This window comes from Pleurodeles waltl, chromosome 8 (genome assembly GCF_031143425.1).
Source record: "Pleurodeles waltl isolate 20211129_DDA chromosome 8, aPleWal1.hap1.20221129, whole genome shotgun sequence".
NCBI lineage: Eukaryota > Metazoa > Chordata > Amphibia > Caudata > Salamandridae > Pleurodeles > Pleurodeles waltl.
Genome location: NC_090447.1, coordinates 1002782053 through 1002804034, shown reverse-complemented (window position 1 = coordinate 1002804034; position 21982 = coordinate 1002782053). Strand labels below are relative to the sequence as shown.

The 21982-nt window shown below is 44.5% G+C and overlaps 1 protein-coding gene across 2 annotated transcripts in view; it reads right to left on the bottom strand.

Annotated features, from left to right (window-relative positions):
* KLF12 (KLF transcription factor 12) overlaps nucleotides 1-21982 on the bottom strand; it is a 977710-nt gene that overhangs the window by 243283 nt on the left and 712445 nt on the right. For both annotated transcript variants that reach the window (XM_069205282.1, XM_069205283.1), the window contains exon 7: nucleotides 4890-5025. In XM_069205282.1, the coding sequence (XP_069061383.1) occupies nucleotides 4890-5025 (136 nt within the window). The remainder of the gene's footprint in view (nucleotides 1-4889; nucleotides 5026-21982) is intronic.

Below are 21982 nucleotides of genomic sequence, written 5' to 3'. Positions count from 1 at the left end.
AGGAGTCTCACTAGGCCTCGGAATTTGGGGCCGAGTCCATTTTTCTGCAGGACCAATTCAAGGTAGGACCAATCCACTGTATCAAAGGCTTTTTCAAAGTCCAGTAAGAGTAATGCCAAGGGTGTGTGTGACAGAGTCCTGCGATGTGCCAGAGCCACATGCAGCCGCCTAATGCAGTGCCTGGTGCTACGAGTGGGCATAAAGCCACATTGATCAGGGTGCACTAGTGTGGGCATTATCTCTTTCAATCTAGAGGCCAGGGTCAAGGAAAGCACTTTGATCTCAATATTCAGAAGTGAGATGGGTCGGTATGCCGAACAATGCCGCGATGGGGGTTGGGTTTTTGGTATCACAACTATCGTAGCTTGGTCAATCTCGGTGGGGAATCGGTCTAGTTTCTCGGCTTCTCCATACATATTGAGTAAGTGGGGACCCAGTATATCACTGCATTTGTTATATAGCTCTGCCGGGAGTCCGTCAGGGCCTGGAGTTTTGCCCGATGCCAAGCCGGAAATTGCACTGGTTATCTCTGCGAGGCTAATAGTTTCATCCAGTCTATCTCTTGCCTCCAGGGAGATCCTGGGGAGAGTGACGTCATTCAAAAGAGGGGTCTCTTTCTCAATGGCAGGGCGGGGGTGCATTGCATAGAGGCGGGCATAGTACGAGGCAAAGCTCTGTGCAATTTCAGCAGGTGTCCTGGAGAGGGAGCCCGAGGGTTCTAAAATCTCAGGTATAACCCTGCCGGCCAGAGGGCGAGCCGCCAGCCAGTGCAGGAGCTTCCCATTTTTATCCCCCCAGCCATATATACGGGCTACCGAAGCTCTCCACATGCACCTAGCCGAGTCTAGCATTATGTGTTTAATTTCTTCTCTGACCATAGTCAGCTGCCTCAGGGCAGTGGCAGACGAAGGGGTCGTTTGTTGGCGTTCCAGTCTCAGGGCCCTAGCCTCCAGGTCAGAGATCTGGGAGTTCCTGTCTCGCTCGCGGGTGCGGAGAAGGTGCTTGGCATGCCCTCTAAGGGTAGCCTTACAGGCGGCCCATAATGTTCCCGGGGACCGGACCGACCCCAGGTTCAGATCAAAATATTGGGTTAGTTGATTTCTGATCTCCTGGGTGTAGTCTTTGTCTTGAAGGAACCATGCGTTTAGGCGCCATACCGGGCGTCTGGAGGGATCTGCTCCACCTAGGCGGACCCGCACCGGTGCGTGGTCTGAAACTCCCCGGGGAAGTATCTCTGTCCCTGTGACGCTTGAGAGGTCCAGAGCGGACATGAATACCAGATCTATTCTAGATTGCGTCTGGTGGGCGGCCGACGTGTGGGTGTACCGACGATCCCTAGGGTGCCAGGTTCTCCATACCTCGCAAAGGCCAAGGCTCTCGGTCCAACCAGTCAGAGCCGAAGCCCTGGCTAATCTACTGGCCGTGATCTCGCCGGATACATCCAAATCGGGATCAAGAACCGCGTTGAAGTCCCCTCCCAACAGGGTGGTCCCCTGGGGCAGTCCCACAACCACTCGGCGGAGTGAGTGCAAGAAGGCATCAAGTCTCGTCGGGGGGGCATATGCAGATATAAAGTTTATCGGTGTTCCATGAAGAGTCCCCGTGGCCACAACAAATCTGCCCTGTGGGTCGACCTGCGTGGCTGTGATCACCACAGGCAGAGAGCGATGAAGTAAAATGGCTACCCCTCTAGAGCCCCTGGAGAAGCCCGCGTGGTATACTCTGTCATATCCTCCCCGCATGAGCATGGGGCACCTAGTCCCAAGGAGGTGAGTTTCCTGCAAGAGGACCACTGAGGGGGAGTACCTGCGGAGAGTGTTAAATACTGCTGACCTCTTGATCTTGTCCAACAGGCCATTTACGTTCCAGGAAAGGACCTGGGTTAGTGAGTGCCAGGCATGAGTTGCGTAGGTGTTACATAGGGCTGAGTGTCAGGCTGTGGACCTAGGGGCGACCATTCCAAACATAACAAAGAAATAATAAGAGACCTAACCAACTTATTCCTATTCCTATCTAAACTAACTTCAAAAACCCCACCCCCCAACCACCCCCCTCCCCATACTCCCACCCCGGAAGCATCTGTCGCCCAAATACCCAACCAAAACCAGACAGCCAGCAGGACTGTCCTTGGGGTGGAGTGGTGGACCCCTCCATATAGTCGGATCAATTACAATTAGAGAAAGCCTGCCAAGTCTCGGGTGTCATATATTAGGGAGGCTTGGCGCCTTCTATAGTGACCCTTGTAAGGTCTGCATAGGTAAGTCTGACATCCCAAGTCTTTTGGACTCCCATCAGTGGGTGTCAAATGCGTCATATTAACCAAGGGCCGGGGACTGGCTCAAGTTGTTGTCATCTATTGATTGGTTTGGGGTCTGAGGCCCCGAGGGTTCCACGGGTTCCCTCTCTGTTTGTGAGCCAAAGTCTCGGATTTCCTCATTATTTTCCAAGGTGTTTGTGTCTTTCGGTCTCCCTCTCCGGGATCTGGTGCGCCTCCGGCTCCTCCGGGGACCTCCCGGGGCGAGGGGACCAACCCGAGGGGCCCTCTCCGAGTGTCCCGAGGGCCCCCCTCGGGCTCCGACACCCTCCTCCATCAGCCAGTCCCAAGCCTCTTCAGGTGTTTCAAAAAAATGCGCTCGCCCGGCCAGGAGGACCTTGAGCCGCGCGGGGAAGAGGAGCATGTATGAAAGTTGCATCGCTCTAAGTTTCTGCTTAACGTGTTCGTACGACCGGCGGCGGGTCTGGACCTCACGGGTATAGTCTGGAAAAATTAGGATTTTATGGTTCTCCCATTGAAGATCTTCCAACCTCCTAGCCTCTTTAAGGATATTGTCTCTATCTTTGAAGTTGAAGAAGCGCGCAATCATTGGACGTTTTGGGCCGCCTGGAGGGGGGCGCGGAGCCAATGCCCTGTGTGCTCTTTCGATCGCGAACCAGGGCGAAAGGGACTGCTCTGGCATCCAGGTTTTAATCCACTTCTCTAGGAACTCAGATGCACCACCATCTTCTATGCCCTCTGGGAGTCCGATGAAACGCAGGTTATTGCGTCTTGACCGGTTTTCTGCATCTTCCGCACGGCGGTGAAGCTCGCCGGTTCGGGTCTGCAGCTGGGCCACTTTACTTCTGAGGTCGGCTAGGTCGTTTTCAGTCTGGGAGACTCTAGTTTCAACCTCAGTGATCCGGTTCACTGCGTTTCTGAGGTCCTGTCGGACAAGACCCACGTCTTCTCGCACTTCCCCGATCTTAGTCTCTACCGCAGACTGTGATGATTGAATGGCTTGAAGGATGGCACTCACTCCGTCTGGTGCGGGGCCTCCGCTGGCTGTGTCTCCCTCTCCCCGCTGGCCCGCCGGCGTCGTGAACTGGTCAATCTTTTGCTGGGAGGGTGGGGGTTGTTTGTTCGCCTTGTCTCTCCCCATCGCAATATCGGAAACAGGAGTCAGGTAGCTCACTTCTTGCGGTCTTTCAAGTCCAGCCTAGGTCCCCTGCGCGTTTGTAGTTACCACAGTTATAAAGAGGGCGTGGGGAGAGGTGTTCAGGCCCAAGTTGTGGTCTTCTCCACCTTTGGCATCCGGTAGCTCCACGATGGGTCCGGCTCCATCCCGACCCAGCCGCTAACCGCCATTAGGTATTAAATGGTAAGGGGGGGTAGGGCATCCTCTTCCCTAACTCCTCTCCCCTCCCCCACCCTGTTGTCACTTCGTGCCGTTACCTTCAGTAGGGCCTCGACCGGCCCCAGGGCTGATCACGCTGCACCCGCGGCGCCATGAAGTCACTCAAGGCCTATGCCCTTCGTTGGGCCGGATCACGGTGTGTTTCTCGGCGCGGCAGCGGTCCGCGGTGGGCCCGTTCAGAACGGGAACCCGGAGAGGGTGGCCCCAAGTCTTTCCGTTCAATTTTGGTTATTCGGACGTGTCAGTATCCTCAGAGAGGCCTCGTCCCATCCCGGTGTCTCCGCCACATTCCGCGGACCCTCAGCACACCTCTGTCATCACTCACGACACCAGGAAGTCCCTCTCCGCGAACGCCCCTCCGCCGCTCCAGCCCCGGCCCGCAGGGTCTCCCCTGGGTGCAGCGCAGCCTCTCAGCTCTCCTCGGCCGATGCCCCCGAGCCGGCGCACGGCCGCAGCGCCACCCACACAGCGCTCTCTCCCCCTAGATGCAGCAGCACTGCTCCTGCATGCCGCGGGGACCACGTTTGGAGCGCAGCCTCAGCTCCCTCCAGGGTTCTTTCCTCACCCCGCCACACCTCCGCTCCAGCTCAACCGCACCGGGCGGGATCGTCGGTTCGGCCCCGACTCAGCCGCGGAAATCAGCCCCGGCCGCCATTTTGTTTCCAGGGACGGATCGGACGGATCGGGCGCGGCTCGGGAACGGGGCCGCTCTCATGAAGTTACTCGCCGCCGGAGATTCCCAGGGGTCCAGGGGTCGCAAGGATCGTCAAGACGACGTCCTCAACTCGGTCAGGCCACTCTAACTACGGGCGGATGACGGAGGGGTCCAGAGCACTCTCAGAGTGCGACCGCCATCTTGACGCCCGAAGCCACGCCCCCAGTTTGCATGCATTTAAGCAATAATTCCTGGTCTAAAAAAACCCTCAAGAATGGCAACGCGTTTCTCAGTGGTGCCTACTGCTAACAATATACCAAATCCAGCAAATGAAAGATGCAATAGAAAACTTCCCAGATTAAAATAGACAAATTAACATTTGAAAAGAGTATTTCGGGGCAAAATAGCATTTTTAAAGAAGAATTCCAACACCATGTGCAAAATGAAATGTCAGGTAAAAGTCTCGAGAAAAGGAAAAGCGCTGGCGCGAACTCGCAAAAAGCAAGAATGACAGTATATGACGGGTGCGTCCACTTCGCCTGTCGCGAGAATGTGATACTCACTCCTGCACTGCCCGAGCTATGGAAAGCGCCGTGGATCCAGTTTCATTAACACTATCTAAGGTCACATTTGGCAGATCGTCGTCATCACTGTCGCTTTTAATTTGCCTGGGAGAGAGTCCCCGAGGGTCAATGTGTGCTGTAAAGACAAGAATGCAACAAGGATTTAAAAGGGAACAAAATATCAGAGTTAATGAAAGTGCACCACACACGCGAGTTCTTAAAATGAACACAACCACATCATGTGAATGGAAAGCTCAAAAGCTCAATCAGAACCATTTGCCTAAGTCAACTATTATAGAGGAATGATTAAGCCAAAACACAGGTAAAATACAATTTTTCTTCTTCACCCCCCTTTTAGAAAAATTATATTTCATATTTCCTTATATTTGTCACTGTAAGAAATCAATTAACCCAGTGCTGAATTCTGACATAATCGATTAGTTGTAATGTAATACCCCCTATATCTGGTATGTTTAAATTTCGTAATTGTATTGCTATTTATATTAATAATCAATATAGGATGTATACTAAAAACACAATTCGAGGACGTTACTAGATCTTTGGTGAGCTTGCTAAATGAATTATCAACACTCATTGCACCATTTGATGATCTAACTGGTTGAAAGAATATTTGCTAAACAGATACAATCACACATTTCACATTTTCGTAACGTTTAGAATTAATTAAAGGTCTCTGGGGCAACACATATTTATTTTATAGACAAATGTTGATGGGGCCTGGCATCACATATACATACTCACTTATGGTGTTGAAATTGTACAATATCTTAACTACTTTCGGTCAGTGAATAGGTATATAGCTTAGAACCATCACATGCACTTTACACTAGCAGTACAATATATTGATTAAGAGCTGTTGCTCTAGCATTATTGGATGCTTATATTTTTTTAACATACTCCGAATACTACACTGGTCTCATATTGCAGGCAACCAATGATCTCTACTGCTCAAGCTCAAGAAACCAAGAATAGGTAGAATAAATATTTTTTATGATGATAAGAAATATACCGATTACCGATTAGAGTCTTTTTAAGCAGTGTGAAATATTAAACAATATCGGGTGCCTGCAACGATGATTGACTTTTTGTTAATCACCAATATCCTTATTATCCCAAATTAAACAAAGCCGATGGCGTGAAATTTCACAAATAGACAAAATTACACCGATTTGATTAAAATTAGTTATGAGAAAATCTGCTTTTAGGGGCAAATGGGGGAAGGGTGGGGTCATTCCAGGGAAGGGATGCCTTAGAAAGCTGCAAGCACCCACAATCTTGCAGGTTTGTGTGTATACACAAACATTTGCAAGGCACATTACCATCCTGGATGGAGCAGAGAATCTGAAGTAAAGCAATATACAGAGTGGGAAGGGGGAAGTGAAACTAACAAAAATAATAGTAGTTTAGCAGAGGGCGGTTTCTCCACTGCGATTTTTTTTTTTTCATGTTGAGAAAAAACATTTTCAAGTGTAAATGCACTGTTTTAAGGCATTTACACATTCCTACATTTGCACAATGTGCACCATAAATGCTCCTAAATGTTTGTAATCTTGGGAACGTACACCAGTCACATCTTCCCAAGTGAAAGCCTGAACATTTTTTGTTAATTGTATTAGAACTTGTATTAGAACTTGTAGAGCGCATGGCTACCCCGGAGGCTTCCCATTGCTAATGCAGGACCATTAACCAGGCAGAGAAAAAGCTGAAAAGCTACAAAGGAAAAAGAAAGGTCTTCAACTTTCATGGAAGGAAAGTTCTGAGTTCTCTAAGCAGAGTTCCAATGGGAGGGAATTCCATAGATTGGCTGCCTTGAAAGCAAAGGAACTGCCTCCCCATCTTGCTTTCTTGACACAACAGATGTTAATAGGAGAGGCAGAAGAAGATCTAAGTAATCTTTGAGGTAAATAGGGAGTTACGATCTGCCTAAGAAAAGTCAGTCCCTTTTTATGAAGTGCCCGGTGAACAAAACAGATGGCTTTGAAATTGACGCGCCGTTGAATGGGAAACCAATGGAGAGAGGCCAGAGCTGCTTTGGCAGAGTGATGTCTGGGATTGTCATCAGTAGGCGGGCAGCAGCATTCTGGACCACCTGCAATCTCTTTAAGACATAGGATGGAAAGCTCATAAATAGAACATTCCCATAATCCAGGAGTGACAATCTGAGGGCCTGAACGATAAGCCTTTTATCCAGAAAGGGAAGGAATGTAAAGATTTCCCAGAAGGACCTTAACAGATTGAAACAGGTGGCTCCAAGTTTTTTCGAGTGATATTCCATCGTAAGACGGGAATCCAGCCAAAAGCCTAAACTTTTTATATTGTCTTTAGGCGGGGGAAGATCTTTTAATTCTGCTGGGACTGAAACAGGGGACTTGAGGAGGGATAAGTTCCCTACCAACATAACCTCTGTTTTCTAGTCATTAAGCCTAAGCTTGCTGTCTGCCATCCATCTGCGGACATCCGACAGATAAGATGATAAGGTAGCTTGTTCTGAGTTGGTGGAAAAAGAAAAGACCAATTGGGAATCATTGGCATAGGACACAAGGGATATACTGTGGGGTTCCACAGTCTTTGCCAAAGGGGCAATATAGATATTAATAAGTGCAGGGCTTAAGGACGAGTCCTGTGGAACCCCACAAGTGAGAGGAAAAATGTTTGAAAAGTGTGCCCAATCAAGGACCTGAAAAGTCCTCTGACTCAAGTAAGATGAAAACCATTTAAGGTTGGTACTCTCAATCCCCATCTGAGAAAATCTGTGAAGTAGGATCTTATGATCCACAGTGTCAAAGGCGGCACTCAAGTCAAGTAAAATGAGTGCTGCACATCCACCTGCATCTAGGCATTGTCGAGTATCTTCAGTAACAGCCAGCAGGGCTGTTTCTGTGCTGTGTTGTGGTTTGAATTACATTTGGGTGTTATGAAGAAGATTATACTCTTCAAGAAAGCTTGACACTTGAATGTTAATGTGTTTCTCTATTATTTTTGATGCTATGGGGAGAAGAGCAATTGGCATGTAGTAATAGAGTAGTGTTGTATCATCAGGTCTATACCGCTTCCTCTGGGGAAGTTAATTTTTATTTGTATAAACCTTGTTCAATATCTAGCCAGGTTTCTTCAGGAACCATACAGCTCGTGGGCTTCTGTCATTGATTGTTCCTTTCTGGACCAGTTTATAAAAATGTTCCATGTATTTTGAGGCTAAAACATGTATCATTTCACCCCACACTGATTTAGAATAGAGCATTTTATTCCTCCAATTTAATGCTGGGGATCGTGCTTTAGTTTCCCAAATATTATTATGCTACTCTTTGTCCCACATTTTGACCTTTCTCAATTTCCTTTTTAAATGTCTACACTTAGCATTATACAACAGTAGTGATTTATAAGTTTGTGGATTCACTTAGAGAATAATATCATGATATTTATTAAGTGAGACTACCAGGCAGTCAACAACTGCCTTTATTTAACAACGAGTACCAACATAGAATATTATTTGGACTATACCTCAACTTTCAGCACTCGCTGAAAATTGTATCTGCACTAGGAGACCTAATTGCTTCTCATAGATATGCGTTACTAAGTGCTTAGTACAGTGGAATGTCAAAAGTAGCACTTGCTCTTTAGATGTCATTTTCTGGTTTAATGTCTCTGTCAGGGGCCAATAATCACTAATTGCTGAGTTTAAAACCTGGAAATTGTTGTACAGCTCAAAATACCATAGATGAATGAATAATCAATGGAACCTCTCTGATTACTATGTAGAAATACATGTCTCACTGGGATATCTGCCCCAAGATACCCATTGAGCAGATAAAAACCCCATTAGCTAAACCTCTTTGTATTTAAACCTCTTTGTATGTTCCTTGCTATTTTAGGCAATTTTGGGCATGGAGCATTTCAGACATTCTGTTGAGTAAGACCAGGACATTTTTGCACATTGCACATACATTACATAGATCTACATTGAACAAATGTACCTGATTCATATTAAAGTGATTACCTCTCATTGCAATGTAAACATTCATAACAACTGAAGCTTCAATTAGAGCTGAATTTGTATGCAAGCGTATAGTGCTTATGTGTACCAATTCACATTTGTTACTTATTTGCCTTATGCATTTTGGTATTTTTGTTGAGGCACGAGCCAATAAACACCTGAAGGGTGCTGAAGTCCCTTAAGCTTGAATTCCTAAAGATTTGCGCAAACCCATCAAACACAAACATATCACCAGATAACTAGTTCTCCTGGAGATAAATTATTACTTTTTTAGAAAAGGCTTTATTTAGTCAGTCTGAGTTTACCAGCATTCTCAGGTAATGCTCATTCCAGAAGCAAATACCTAGGTTAAATGGTGGGCACATTCCCTAATCAGTATCAGTTAAGCTAATGGATCCCACTTCCTGGTTGTTTTTTAGACAGGCATTGTGGTTATTTGCCTATAGGTCTTGCTTTTGTCTGACCTAGCTGTGTTGTGGGAAGGTGATTTTTTGATTCCCTTGGCTGTAACCTACTGATTTCTTTTGTACCTCCCATGGACTTTCCGCCAAGGGTACATTGAGTTAAGTGCCCCTGATGCCCTACAAGATTACTCAAAAAAGCTTTTACTGTGTCTGTCCCTGTCTCCTCTTAGAGTACTATCTTTAGTCCATGGAGATTTAATTCCTTCTCTGCTTTTGTTGTTAGGAGTTTGAGCAGCCGAGAGTGGAGACCTCTCTTCCCTCCTTATTTTGAGTAAAGTCTAACTGTATTATAGCTATTGATGATTTTTTTGTAATGTGGGCCCTGACTGTTGTTCTGTCTAGCCTTTCTCTATAATACTGATGATACAGTAAGGCTTTGTCGAAACTTCATCATAAACATTAGTTGAGTATCCAAGCATGTATAAAGTTCTTTATGTGGTCACTGGCCATATCATGCAGAGTACTGTTTTCTCTACCTTTTTTAAGTCTTCCAGTTTGCTTCTCTTTTACCTAAGTGCTTCTAATGTGTTTGATCTACAATAAGATGATTTGGTTGCTATGGTCCTGCCCTGAAATTCATAAGCAATATTTTAAAGAAATCAATATCCACTGGCAGGCACTCATGTATTCTTGATGGTAATAGTTAATTCAATAAGTTGTAAAGGATTGGTACCAGTATATTGTGCCTTTAATATCGTTTTGCAAAAATATAAAAATATTACAACTAAAATACAAACTACCAAAATATCACCAAGATACATGTTTGTGTGTACATATGTGTGTATGTATATATATACATATATATATTTATATGTGTCCTTGGACGTGACAGGCCAGGCTTTGATTTATATTTATATTGACGTATAATTGAACATTTGTCTCATTTTGATAAATGCATCTGATGTATGAATTTTATTTTCTAATGTTTTAGTTGTAATAAGTTCCCTATTCAAAGATGGTGCCCATGTTCTTTTGAATGCACTTTTGAGTTTTAGGACATCATTTTTGTTGATGATTCTAGTGGTAAGTACACCGTGATGTATCAGCATGTTTGTGTGAGCAAGGCCGCTGTGACAGCAGAAACGCATCATATAGGAATAAACCTTTGGTGTCTACACGGGCCATTATATGTGTATAGTACTTAACTCGAACTATATTTTTCTTTACAATGTATATATCTTCAATATAGTTAAGGTATGTAGATGTTTAATTAAGAATGACAAAATCTATAATTACCTACAAATCCCTTCCATGATTATATATAGTTAGCGGATATTTTGTTCCCTGTATGCAGATATTAATGTCCACCATATTGTCGTATGCAAGTTACAATACAGAGCGAACACTTTTACTTGGATCCAACTATCAAACCTAGCAACCAGATTTCTTGTCCTAATCTCTCTATCCCACAGAACGAGCAATATCTTGCTAATATCTATCACAGTAGGCTGTGAAAATTATGTGGTCAACAGCTTGATTTATTCCTAGGCCTTGATAGATTAGCTGCTGACTCATCTTCTCTAATGCTAAGATTTTGTAGTGAAAGATAGACCTCCTTATAATTCGGAAATTATATCTTCCACGGGCTATTTTCAGCAACCCTGACAACACAGAACAATTTGAAACGTCTTGCAAATTTAAAGAAATAGGAAGTACATTGAATGTTTACGGTAGAAGCTGGGCAGGCATAGTTGAAAGATTATGTTGCTTGCAATCCATAGCATCCTTTGGTAACATCAGGAATTGTAGTGAAAAAGTGTGACACATGCACAGATGATAAAACATAGTTTGGCTGTTCTCTGCCCACACAGAATTAGGTTACTGCTTCTAATCTGTCAGTAGAATTGTACAAATGACACATGATAAAAAAATTTTCATAAGTTGTCACAGGTGGGACTATGTGTAATAGGTTGCTAATTTGTTAACATATATGCTTTGTCATTTTGATCAAAATTAATTATTTATTCCAGAAGAGCTTTATGTGTGGTTGTTAATCAGGCTCTGTCAATAAAATGTAGTTTGACACAGTAAATGGGATTTGGATGGTGAGTGATTTCAGAGGAGCATGGGATAGAGTCCCTCATCTACTCCCACTGTGTGCGTTCAAGTAAGTTGTTGATTTAGACTGACATGCTGGTAGAAATTCAGTATTGCCAACTGCATTCCATTGCATCCCATTGTAAAAATGCTCAAATGAACCAGAACACTCTGTTTTATGACGTTCCTAGAGTTTTTGCTAACATTTCAGATATTTCGAAATTTGAAAATATATCAGATCTGGGACTCAGCCCCTCACTACGAGTCTGGTGGTCCTGGGACCGCCACACTTGGGGTGGAGGTCAGACCGCAACCAAAGCAGCGGTCCGGTCTCCACATTATGACTCTGGCAGAGCCTCCACAGTTGGAGTGCTGGCACCACGAGGTCGCTGCCAACGATCTTAATCCGCTAGGGCAGCGATGCCCTGGGGATTACGAGTTCCCTCTCCACCGGCTTTTGCATGGCAGTCGCACCAGTCGCGCTTTTTAATGCCTGGATTACGGGTATCAAAAAGCGCTACGGATGCTCTCGCACCCAACGCACTGCAACATTTCTGCTGGCTCGATTACGAGCCAGTATCAATGTTGTGGTGAGGTTTTCATTGTGTCAGCAGGCAGAAAACTCGGAATAGGGCCAGTGGCCAGAAAACCGGAGTGGCGGTTTTCCGTCCTAAAAAGTTTGGCAGGCGGCCTCCGCTGCCCGCCAAACTCAAAAGTAGGCTCTCAGTGTTAGTGTAATAATTGATTTTGTGTTTTAGTTCAATAGATTGTTGGGTATATTTGAGAATTTGTATGTGGTTCAGGCAAAGTGACTATAAACATAATTCTACCCATTGATTTCATCCCACGTTGTGGAGTTGATAAATTCTTCGTATGTGCCTTTTCTATACAAAGATATTTGCCACTGTTTGAAGTGCAAAATTAGAACTTTAGGATTACTGTGCACAATGAAATATTAGATCGATTTATCTCATATGAAGGAAGCCTTTCAAACATTTCTAGAAAAGTATTTCTATTGGTAGTTAAAAGCCTAACAGGGTCATTTATGGCTTGGTGAGCAGTCCGCATATCACGCGGTCATTTAAAACATGGCCTCCATTCCACTGGTGGAGGACCACACCATACTTAGAAATCCCCACTTCCCTGACAGGGCTGTTTAAGACTAAGGGGGTCATTCTGACCCTGACGGCCGGTGACCGCCAGGGTCACCGACCACGGGAGCACCGCCAACAGGCTGGCGGTGCTCCCTCGAGCATTCTGACCGTGGCGGTTCAGCCGCGGTCAGAAATGGAAAGTCGGCGGTCTCCCGCCGACTTTCCGCTGCTCCGGGGAATCCTCCATGGCGGCGGAGCGCGCTCCGCCGCCATGGGGATTCTGACACCCCCTACCGCCATCCTGTTCAAGATGGCGGTAGGGGGTGCCGCAGGGCCCCCGTAAGAGGGCCCCGCAAAGTATTTCAGTGTCTGCAAAGCAGACACTGAAATACGCGACGGGTGCAACTGCACCCGTCGCACCTTCCCACTACGCCGGCTCCATTCTGAGCCGGCGTCCTCGTGGGAAGGTAGATTTGCCCTGGGCTGGCGGGCGGTCTTTTGGCGGCCGCCCACCAGCCCAGGGCAAATCTCAAAATACCCTCAGCGGTCTTGTGACCGCGGAGCGGTATTTTGTCGGGGGAACATTGGCGGGCGGCCTCCGCCGCCCACCAATGTTAGAATGACCCCCTAAGACTTCAGAACAAACAACAGCTTGTTGATTCCTCCATTGATTGATGTGAGGAGGCCATTGGGCAATTTTTCTGCCTGAATCCACTATGCTCTGAATGCTGGTCCAGGGCAAGGAAATCTATTAATGGTTGCCTGACCTAATAAGGGTGTGTAACCATGACTAAGACTTGATGGATGTGTGGCGAACAGAATTTTCGGTTAAAGGTTTCCAGTAGTGATGTCAGCTGATGATCCGCTGTTGGAAACTCTGTTGGAAACTCTGTGGTTCTCCTGTCTCTACTTGAGGCAGGCGAACCACATGTTTGGCATGCCAGAAGCCCTGCTTATTTACGGATATGCTACACCTGCACCAAACTCTAAATCATTTTCTGTGAGTTTATGTGAGTGTTAGAGGCAGAAAGTTCCTCCTTAACAATGATGTCAACATCAGGTTTTGTATTGTTTGCTTCACCATGGAGTAAATATATCATACTTTATGACAACCCCTATTACACTAACAAAGAATAAAGACTAGTGCAACACACTACCAGTGTTCTTTTGTTTCTGTTAATGCACTTTGCATAGATGTCTTCTGCCAACACCTTGTAGAATTAATATTACAAGTACCCTGAAATTGCACACATTGGTGTTAGAATATAGACGTAATAAGGTAGGAAATATTTAGTCAGAATCATGATAAATGTCTCTGTTTTGTAAAGCCTGCTATGGGCAATGAGACATGCTTTGTCTGAGAGAAAAACTAAAATGCAAACAATCAAATGCCCTGCCTCACACAAAATGGTGAATGAGTTAATGTGACGTATTCTTGTAGTACTTCTGGCTTACTCATACATTTCAGGAGTAGGCCTGAAGTACTTCTGACTTATTCCTTGTTTACACGTAGAATTCAAAAGTACTAATGGAGTACATCACTGCAAAATCTTTCTCAAAATGTCAACTTTGCTGTTCCTTGTGAGTTACAAATGGAAGGAAAAACATATGGAAATTCCTTCTTTCTTGTTAATTGCAAGGACACGTAAAGCATCTGGTAAACTATCAGCATAATTTACTGCAATCTTACAATGGAAAAGGTAGTCATGACTCAGCTCCAAGCTTTTATTGAAAATAATAATCTTTTGGGATTAAACCGGGGTTTGGCACTGAACCAGTAATTACCTAATTCCTAGATGACCCCAGAGTACTATTGGACAGTAGAAGTTCAGTAGTAGACATATTCTTAGACCCTTTTGAGGTATTTCATATCTTTGACAATTACATATTATTATAATGCTCAAAAAGGCAACCATGAAGGAGACTGTGCTTAATGGCAAAAATCCTTCATTTTCAACAGATCCCAGAAAACTTAACTGGGCCCGTGCTCCTGGGCATTATTCCATCTATGTTGGTGAGTCCCACATGGATCTATCCTCCCCCACGTCATGATTTATGTTTATATAAAACCCCTTGCATCATTATTAAAGACCTTCATGTGATAACAAATCTGTATGCAGAAGATGTTCGGATTTTAATAAATCTGAGGGACGAGATGAATGATCTAACCTTGGGAATAATTCCTACTATAGAAGCTGTGAACTCCTGGATAAATTAAAAACTATATTAAACTGAATCCCTCTATATCATAAATACTGCTTATACAAAGTCAGGTAAACCACTGGGGTGCCTCGCTTGGGCCTCCTCAATAGGCCAATGCCCCAACCCACTTTCATTGGCTAGGAATCTTGATATGCTGCTTGGCCCATATTAGAAATATGGTGCACATTTCCTGTTTGCACTATGGCTCACCTTTAAACATGTGTGCCGGACACAAATAGGGAAAGTGTACCCTACTATGATGAATGCAGTGCCCTTAGTGCAGCTGCAAAATCATGCTGCCCTGGGGGCAGCACATTCAGTTAAAAATACTGAACGGCTGCTTCAAAGTCGTTCCGTGTTTCACAGTAAGGACAGCAACTTGCCTGCAATTTAAAATGGGGAGAGAGATCCACTAGCAGGCAGGTGCAGTCAGCAATTGCACCAGCCTGCTGGAGGATGTCTAGGGGGGTTAATGGGACCCCCTTTCAACCATCCAGATGGTGGCCCAACTTTTTACGGTGCACTGTCAGTGTGCATCCAAAGGGCATTTTTACCTCTGCACCCACATCTGTAATATGGCATGGACACAGAGGCAAAGTGATTCTCCCTACTGTGGAGTCTCCCACATGCAAGTATAGAGTGTTGGTTGGGGGAAAATGTGCAGACTTACTTTAAAAGAGGATGGAAATAGGGAGAGGTAAGAGGGATTTAGGGAGGATCAGGAAGAGGTTTAGTAAGGAATGTCACCCACATACAAAAGAGTAAGCTAATTGCATTACTCTGGAGGTGAAGACATGTAAATTATACTTTTGTAGTAAGTCCTTTTGAAGTAAGGTTACACTCAGAGTTTGTGAGTAGTGAACGCAATAAACTTACTACAGAGTGTAAACGTACTCAAAAGTGCAACTTACCTTTGTGAATCAGACCAACAGTTTTTACATTACGTCATGTTCAGATTATCTTTTTGGTGTACAGTTGTTACACAAGGAGGGTGAAATCTGGGATTCCTCTAATCCTGTATTTTGTTCTTGATGTGTCTTGTTAATTACATCAGTTATAAGCCAATTTATGTCTGAAGGAGCCATCTTAATTTCACCCCACTGCTGCCGCCTAGTCTGTTGAGATTATACCACCACATTTCATCAGTGTTTTGCCAATAGTATACAATGCATTCCTCTCTCACTTTGAGCCTGCATATACAATAAAAAATGGAAGGCTATGTGTTTATGCATTTAGGATTTCAGAGTACGTTGGTTACAAATTTCAGGATGTTATTGTTACTTTTACATGAACAGGAACAAAAGCGTGAGAAAACCTTTAGGAAGGTAGTCTTACACTGCTGATAATTATTGTACATTGGGCACTTGAATTTGATTATTTACTGGACGTCTGCACTCTGAATGGAATGCTAAGGCTGACTCAACCAATCAGCTTGCTTAGAATACTGACACTAACTGTTGATGTTACCTACATTAAATGTGCTTTCGTGGGACATCAAGAAAATAGAGAAAGTATGTTTATGTGACAATGGTAGATGAAAGTAGGGTAACGGGGGTTAAATGTTTTTTTGCTGGTGGTGGCATGGTCAGAACACAGACCAGGATGACCGCATGTCATTGAACCTTTGCCAAGGCCTACCAAACGCGGCTACCCTTGGAGAACAAGGCATTCCCAATGATTTGAGGATGTTTCCTGCTAGAGAAGACTGGCTGCCTTGGGAGATCGCTTGCAGATCCCTGGCAGCTCCTGGACCTTGTCTGTGGGGCTGTGTCTCCTGAAAACACACCTGATCACAATGGCCCTGGAGACGGACTCCATGTAATCGCTAAACCCAAAGAGAGGCAATGCAGCAGTAGGGGAGCACAGACCTTACGGACAAGGACAGAACATTCTCACAATCCGATTGAGGCCTGAGGATGGATGATCTAAAAAGAAGAGACAACCAAGAATCTGAAGGTAAGGAGGCCAGTTGAAATTATTTAAAGCCTATTGGAAGTTAAATGCAACCTCTTGAGGACCAACAAGAAACAGAGGCATGAAAGGAAGATCAATAAAGCACACCACAAGAATCTTGAGGAGATACATGGCCTCTGTTGTGACTGGAGGGAGACCCCAAATGAACAGCATCTAAAACAAGGATAATTTCAAAGAGCGCATAAGACATGTAAAGGGGTGTCTTGTTTCCCCCACTGAAACACGTAACTAAAGAAAATATGATGATAACCCCTGAGCACACTGCATAGCATATCTTAATGTATGAAACCAAAGAAGTGCTTACAAAAGTCAGTGAGGAGCCTTTTTGAAGCCTATAAAGGGGGACAGACTTCATCCAGAGACCATAGTGGCACTACAAATCAAAATGGCATCTTCACTCAATGACATGGCACTCACTACATAAAATCTGATACACAGCTTGAAAGCACTTATAAGTGAAATGATAGAAAAAATCAAGTCTGACATGACAAAAGAACTTGCAGATTTCCACTTAGATATCAGTGAGAAAATTGCCATCCTCAGATGTCACGTGGATAGAGCCATCCCTAGGGTTGCCGAAGCAGAAAGTAACATACAGCACCTCGAAGACCGTAATCAATACCTCGAAGAGCAGATGCATAATATAGTCTCAAGCCAACCAGTGGCAGCTGGTGGAGTTTGAAAGTAGTGAGGCACAACAACTGACTCAAATTTCACAAAGTGATCTAGAAAAGCAAGCAACTTCGAGTTTCTCAAATGTTTTTTAGGACTCTCTCTCAAAATGAAGCCAATTAGTACATCTTCTGATAAGTTTCAAAGTTTTAGAAGGGCTTCAGGCCATTTTCAAGGGAGGCTAATGAAATCTACCAATACTTTTTCAAGGTATGCCAAATAATAATTACTCTCCTCATGCATTCTGGTTGATTGTTACAGCAGCATCACTGATGACTAAATTGATGTGTAACAGACCTAAATGCCCTCTCATCAGTGTAATGGTCTATGTGTGTCTTGCTTAAGTTTGCCAGTCTTTTAAAGGTGCAAGTGTGATATGGGCAGACTCTGGGCAAGTTTAACTGACTATTTAGAGGCAATGAACCTTCAGTATACCTTTGAATATACCCCTTTTTGCACAGTATTACCTATGTTGAAATAATTTCCACCCTCTCAACATATGAAATGCTTTCTACTTGCTTTAATGGGCCACGGGTTCAAATCCCAGCTGTATCAATCAACCTTTCATCATTCTGTAGGTAACAAATGAGTGCTACTCAGCTGAGTAACAATAAAGATTTATAATTCAGCACCAAGATGTCCCAAGGGGTGAACATGCACTTTAACTTTACAACTATACATTATGGTGGTCCTTACAACCCCAGCGGTCGGGGTTAATATGGCGGTAAGTAATGCCAACAGGCTAGGGGGACTTACCGCCATATTATGACATTGGCGGGTTGGCTAAAGCCAACCCACCAATTTACCAATCCGACTGCCATGGGGGTAACAGACGCCGGGCTGGAGATATCCATCTCCAGCCCGGTGGCCGTCACTGTTCCGCCCGCAGGATTATGACCCCGCCTACCGCCATGGTTTTCATGGCTTCCTTAACGCCACGAAAACCATGGCGGTAGGCACTATTAGTGATAGGGAATTCCTTCCCTGTCACTGGTAGTGGTCTCCCCCCCTCCCTCTCCAGTGAGCCCCCACCCTCTGTACCTCTCCAAAATTCCCCCCTACATTCACGCCCCACTTCACACACACATGCATACACACACCCATTCCCACATGCATACATGCATGCATACATTCATTCACACACACATCCGCACACACTTTCATACATACACGCAGACATGCATTCACACAACACAACATACACGCACTTACACCTCCATACATGCACACACGCATTCAACACGCAACACACACCCGCATCCATGCACACACAAACATTCACACCACTCACACACACAACACCTCCCCAACCCCCTCCCCTGTCGGAGACCTGACTTACCTGTGTTCAGGGGGACCTCCAGCAGGAGACAGGATGGGGCGCTGCTGCCACCAGCAGCGCCAGCCAGCAGAACACCGCCAGCCGTATTATGGATCATAAAACGGCTGGCGGTGGACTACTGGCGTGGCGTTGCTGGTGGCAGCAGCGCCACCTTACCGCCATCCGCTGGCATGGCCACAGCCGGATTTCCACCATTCTTCTGGCGGAAATCCAGTTGTGGATATAATATGGCAGATGGCTGGTAGCCGCGGCGACGGTCTTTTGGCGCCATCGCTGTGGCGGTAGGTGTTTTTTACTGCCAATCTCAAAATGAGAGCCTATGTCTACTTTCAAGATCACTAGCCAGTCAGAAATGTGCTGAATTAGAAATGTTGGAGAGGAATGCCTATCTCATTGCAAGGAAAAGTATGTTCTATTAAAATGACAGTGCTACCTAGGATTTTATACCTTTTCCAAGCCTCACTGATAGTGCTGCCTGACAGCTTTTCTATTTACTTCAAAAGAGCATTGCTGCACTATGGCACAGTGGTCATCCAAGAGTCTTGTATAAGTGAATGTGCCAACTCAAAAAGAGGAGACTGCACCCTTCCTGATCTGAGGCTCTATTGCAGAGCTGCCAAACTGAGAACTATCATGGAAAGGAGAACCTCAGCATCAGAAAAAATATGGGTGCACGTGGATAGAGCTGTAGTGGGCCCCTCATTGTGGAACTTTCATATGGAGTCAATGTGACTGCCCAGTGAATTCTTATCTCAGTAAACCTACATCTAAAACACTGCTGAGCATATTTACTAATATTTCATGCAACGCAGAGCAGGAAGTTGCTGCACTTCGATGCATGAAATGAAGGGAGAATAAATGTGCAATATCTACTAAGTAATGGAGCACTTATGCTCCCTCATAATGCTGGTGCACTGTGTGCTGCCTCGGGCCAATGCACAAACTCTTGCACCATACAGCAAGGGTGCCTGTGTTCTATTGTATGGCTAGGATTGATTTTGTACAGGAAGGGGTACCTTCCTGCACAAAAACACTCCTTAGAAGACATTCCCTTTTTCTGTGTGTGCTGTAGAATGCAGTACACATGTGAAGAGGAAATAATGAGGCAAAAAAAGATATTTCTCCTTGTGGGCATCTCTGTGATAGGGGCGCAATCCTGTGTTTACTGCCTTTGGCAAATCTAGGATTGTGTCAAATTTCATATGTTGGTGTACAGGAATGCTTATGCTCTACCCATGGAATGCCGACCACAACGAAATGTAATGCAACACAAAACTCTTCATTGCATTACTATTCTTTACAAAGTCATACAAGGCGGCTACATTTAGGGTCTTGTGTTTCTTCGTGATGGCTTGTGTCATGTCATGCTACAACAAGGAAAGTCCCTAGTAAGTATGGCCCTTCATGTCTGGGTTACCATGGATAAATACCTGTGTTTGACTACATAACCATCCCTGAACTTTTCAATCCAATGTTCATCCCTGCCCGCTAGCCACGACCTTTTGCTGAATGGCACAATGGAGATTACCTCATGATTGCTGATCTTTTTTATGATGGGATAATGACGTCTTTTACAAACTGTAAAAAAGATTTTCATTTAGTTGAAAAAGAGAGATTTTATTATACTCAACTACCGTATTGTGTGTTACAGAGTGCAGAAATGCAGCTACCATATATTTAACTCTCTTTGGAAAACTCACGAGACAATTGACAGGACCAAAAGGAATATTCTCAGACTTGTATATCCTCCTCTAGGAGGTGACGCCCATACAACCATAATGCAGAAAGATGCAGGTGACACGGCCTGGCTGGCATGGTGTCGGAGGGGAGGGTCGATGGTTGGATTTGTGGAGAGACTTGCACCAATATGTAAGCAGCATACTTGGTAGAGGGATACATTATTATATATTGCTAATGGATTGGTATCACAACCCAATAAGATTACTTAAGTTTTATCTTCTCATTAGCCCGAAAAGCTGTGTGGCTGTGGTGTACAGGGAGACCTTACACATACATGGTGGGACTGCCCGCACACCCAGCCATTCTGGAAGGACATTGTGAGAACGCGTAAGACCATTTTAGGCTGCCCTGTAACGCTGTATCTCTCTTCGCTGCTCTTGAATCTGAGAATGCCTGCCCTGCAATATCAAACTAAAGAAGACAGGTTACTCCCCTGGAACTGCTGGAGAGCTCTCAAAACTGCAGCGGCAGCTCACTGGACAAAGACTGACCATCTGCCTATTGTTCTCTAGCAGTCACACTTGTGGAATCTTATAGCTATGGAGAAGCTTCATAATAATAAAATACAGAGAGGGAGCTTGATTTTGAAACAGCGCGGTGCTCATTGAATACATTTTTATCACAGGGAAACCTCTCTGTCATTTCAACTGAGACTGAAAACCCAGAATTAATTTGCAAGGTATAGGAGGTCGGAGAGGGTACTGCAATCGTTCATCAGAGAACCTGCGGCTCCTAGAAACGCACCACCTCTCCTCATAAGTATCTAATATGTGCTGTGAGTGTAGATGCTTTAAATGAATATTGTACTGTAGAATTGGGGTGAGTGATGTTCGCTATTTAATGTTAATCATTACACAACTACTTAACTATGCACATATTTTATCGTGCTGAATCCAATATAGACCATAAAACACTGTGCCATAATTTATTACAATAGATGTTCGCTGTGTACTCAGGTCCATTGAAAGTAACTTGTTCGATAAAATTAGAAAAAAAATCACTGTTAAAACAAAAAAAACTTATTGCCGACAAGCTGTTCAGTGTTAGGAGCTGATGATTTCCTTTCATCCACTCTGCCTCCTGTTGGGTGACAAATATTAGTAGCTAATACCCCCTATAGATGTCCTATCAGGCAGCAATAATCCCTAATTATAAACTAATTTTAATTTCAAAACATGCCACTGTCTTTTTTAGCGCTTTTATTAGCTGGGTAGGTTCATTTTGCTGTTATTTACGGGTATATATTGATCATAGGTGAACATGTCGCTAGAATGAATTATGGCAACACAGTTCATCAAAACCTATTTAATTATTGTATCAATCAGTACATTTCAGACAAAATACATAAGCACGGCTACCCTTTGGACTAAAATGTTATCTCAACTAATACATGACTATGAAACTAAGGCCCATATTTATAATTTTTTAGCGCCGCATTTGCGCGGCCTTTTGACGCAAAAGCGGCGCAAACTTGCAAAATCCAGTTGTATTTTGTAATTTTGTGCAGTTTTTGCTTCACAAAATGACGCATTTGCGGCGCTAAAAAAGTATAAATA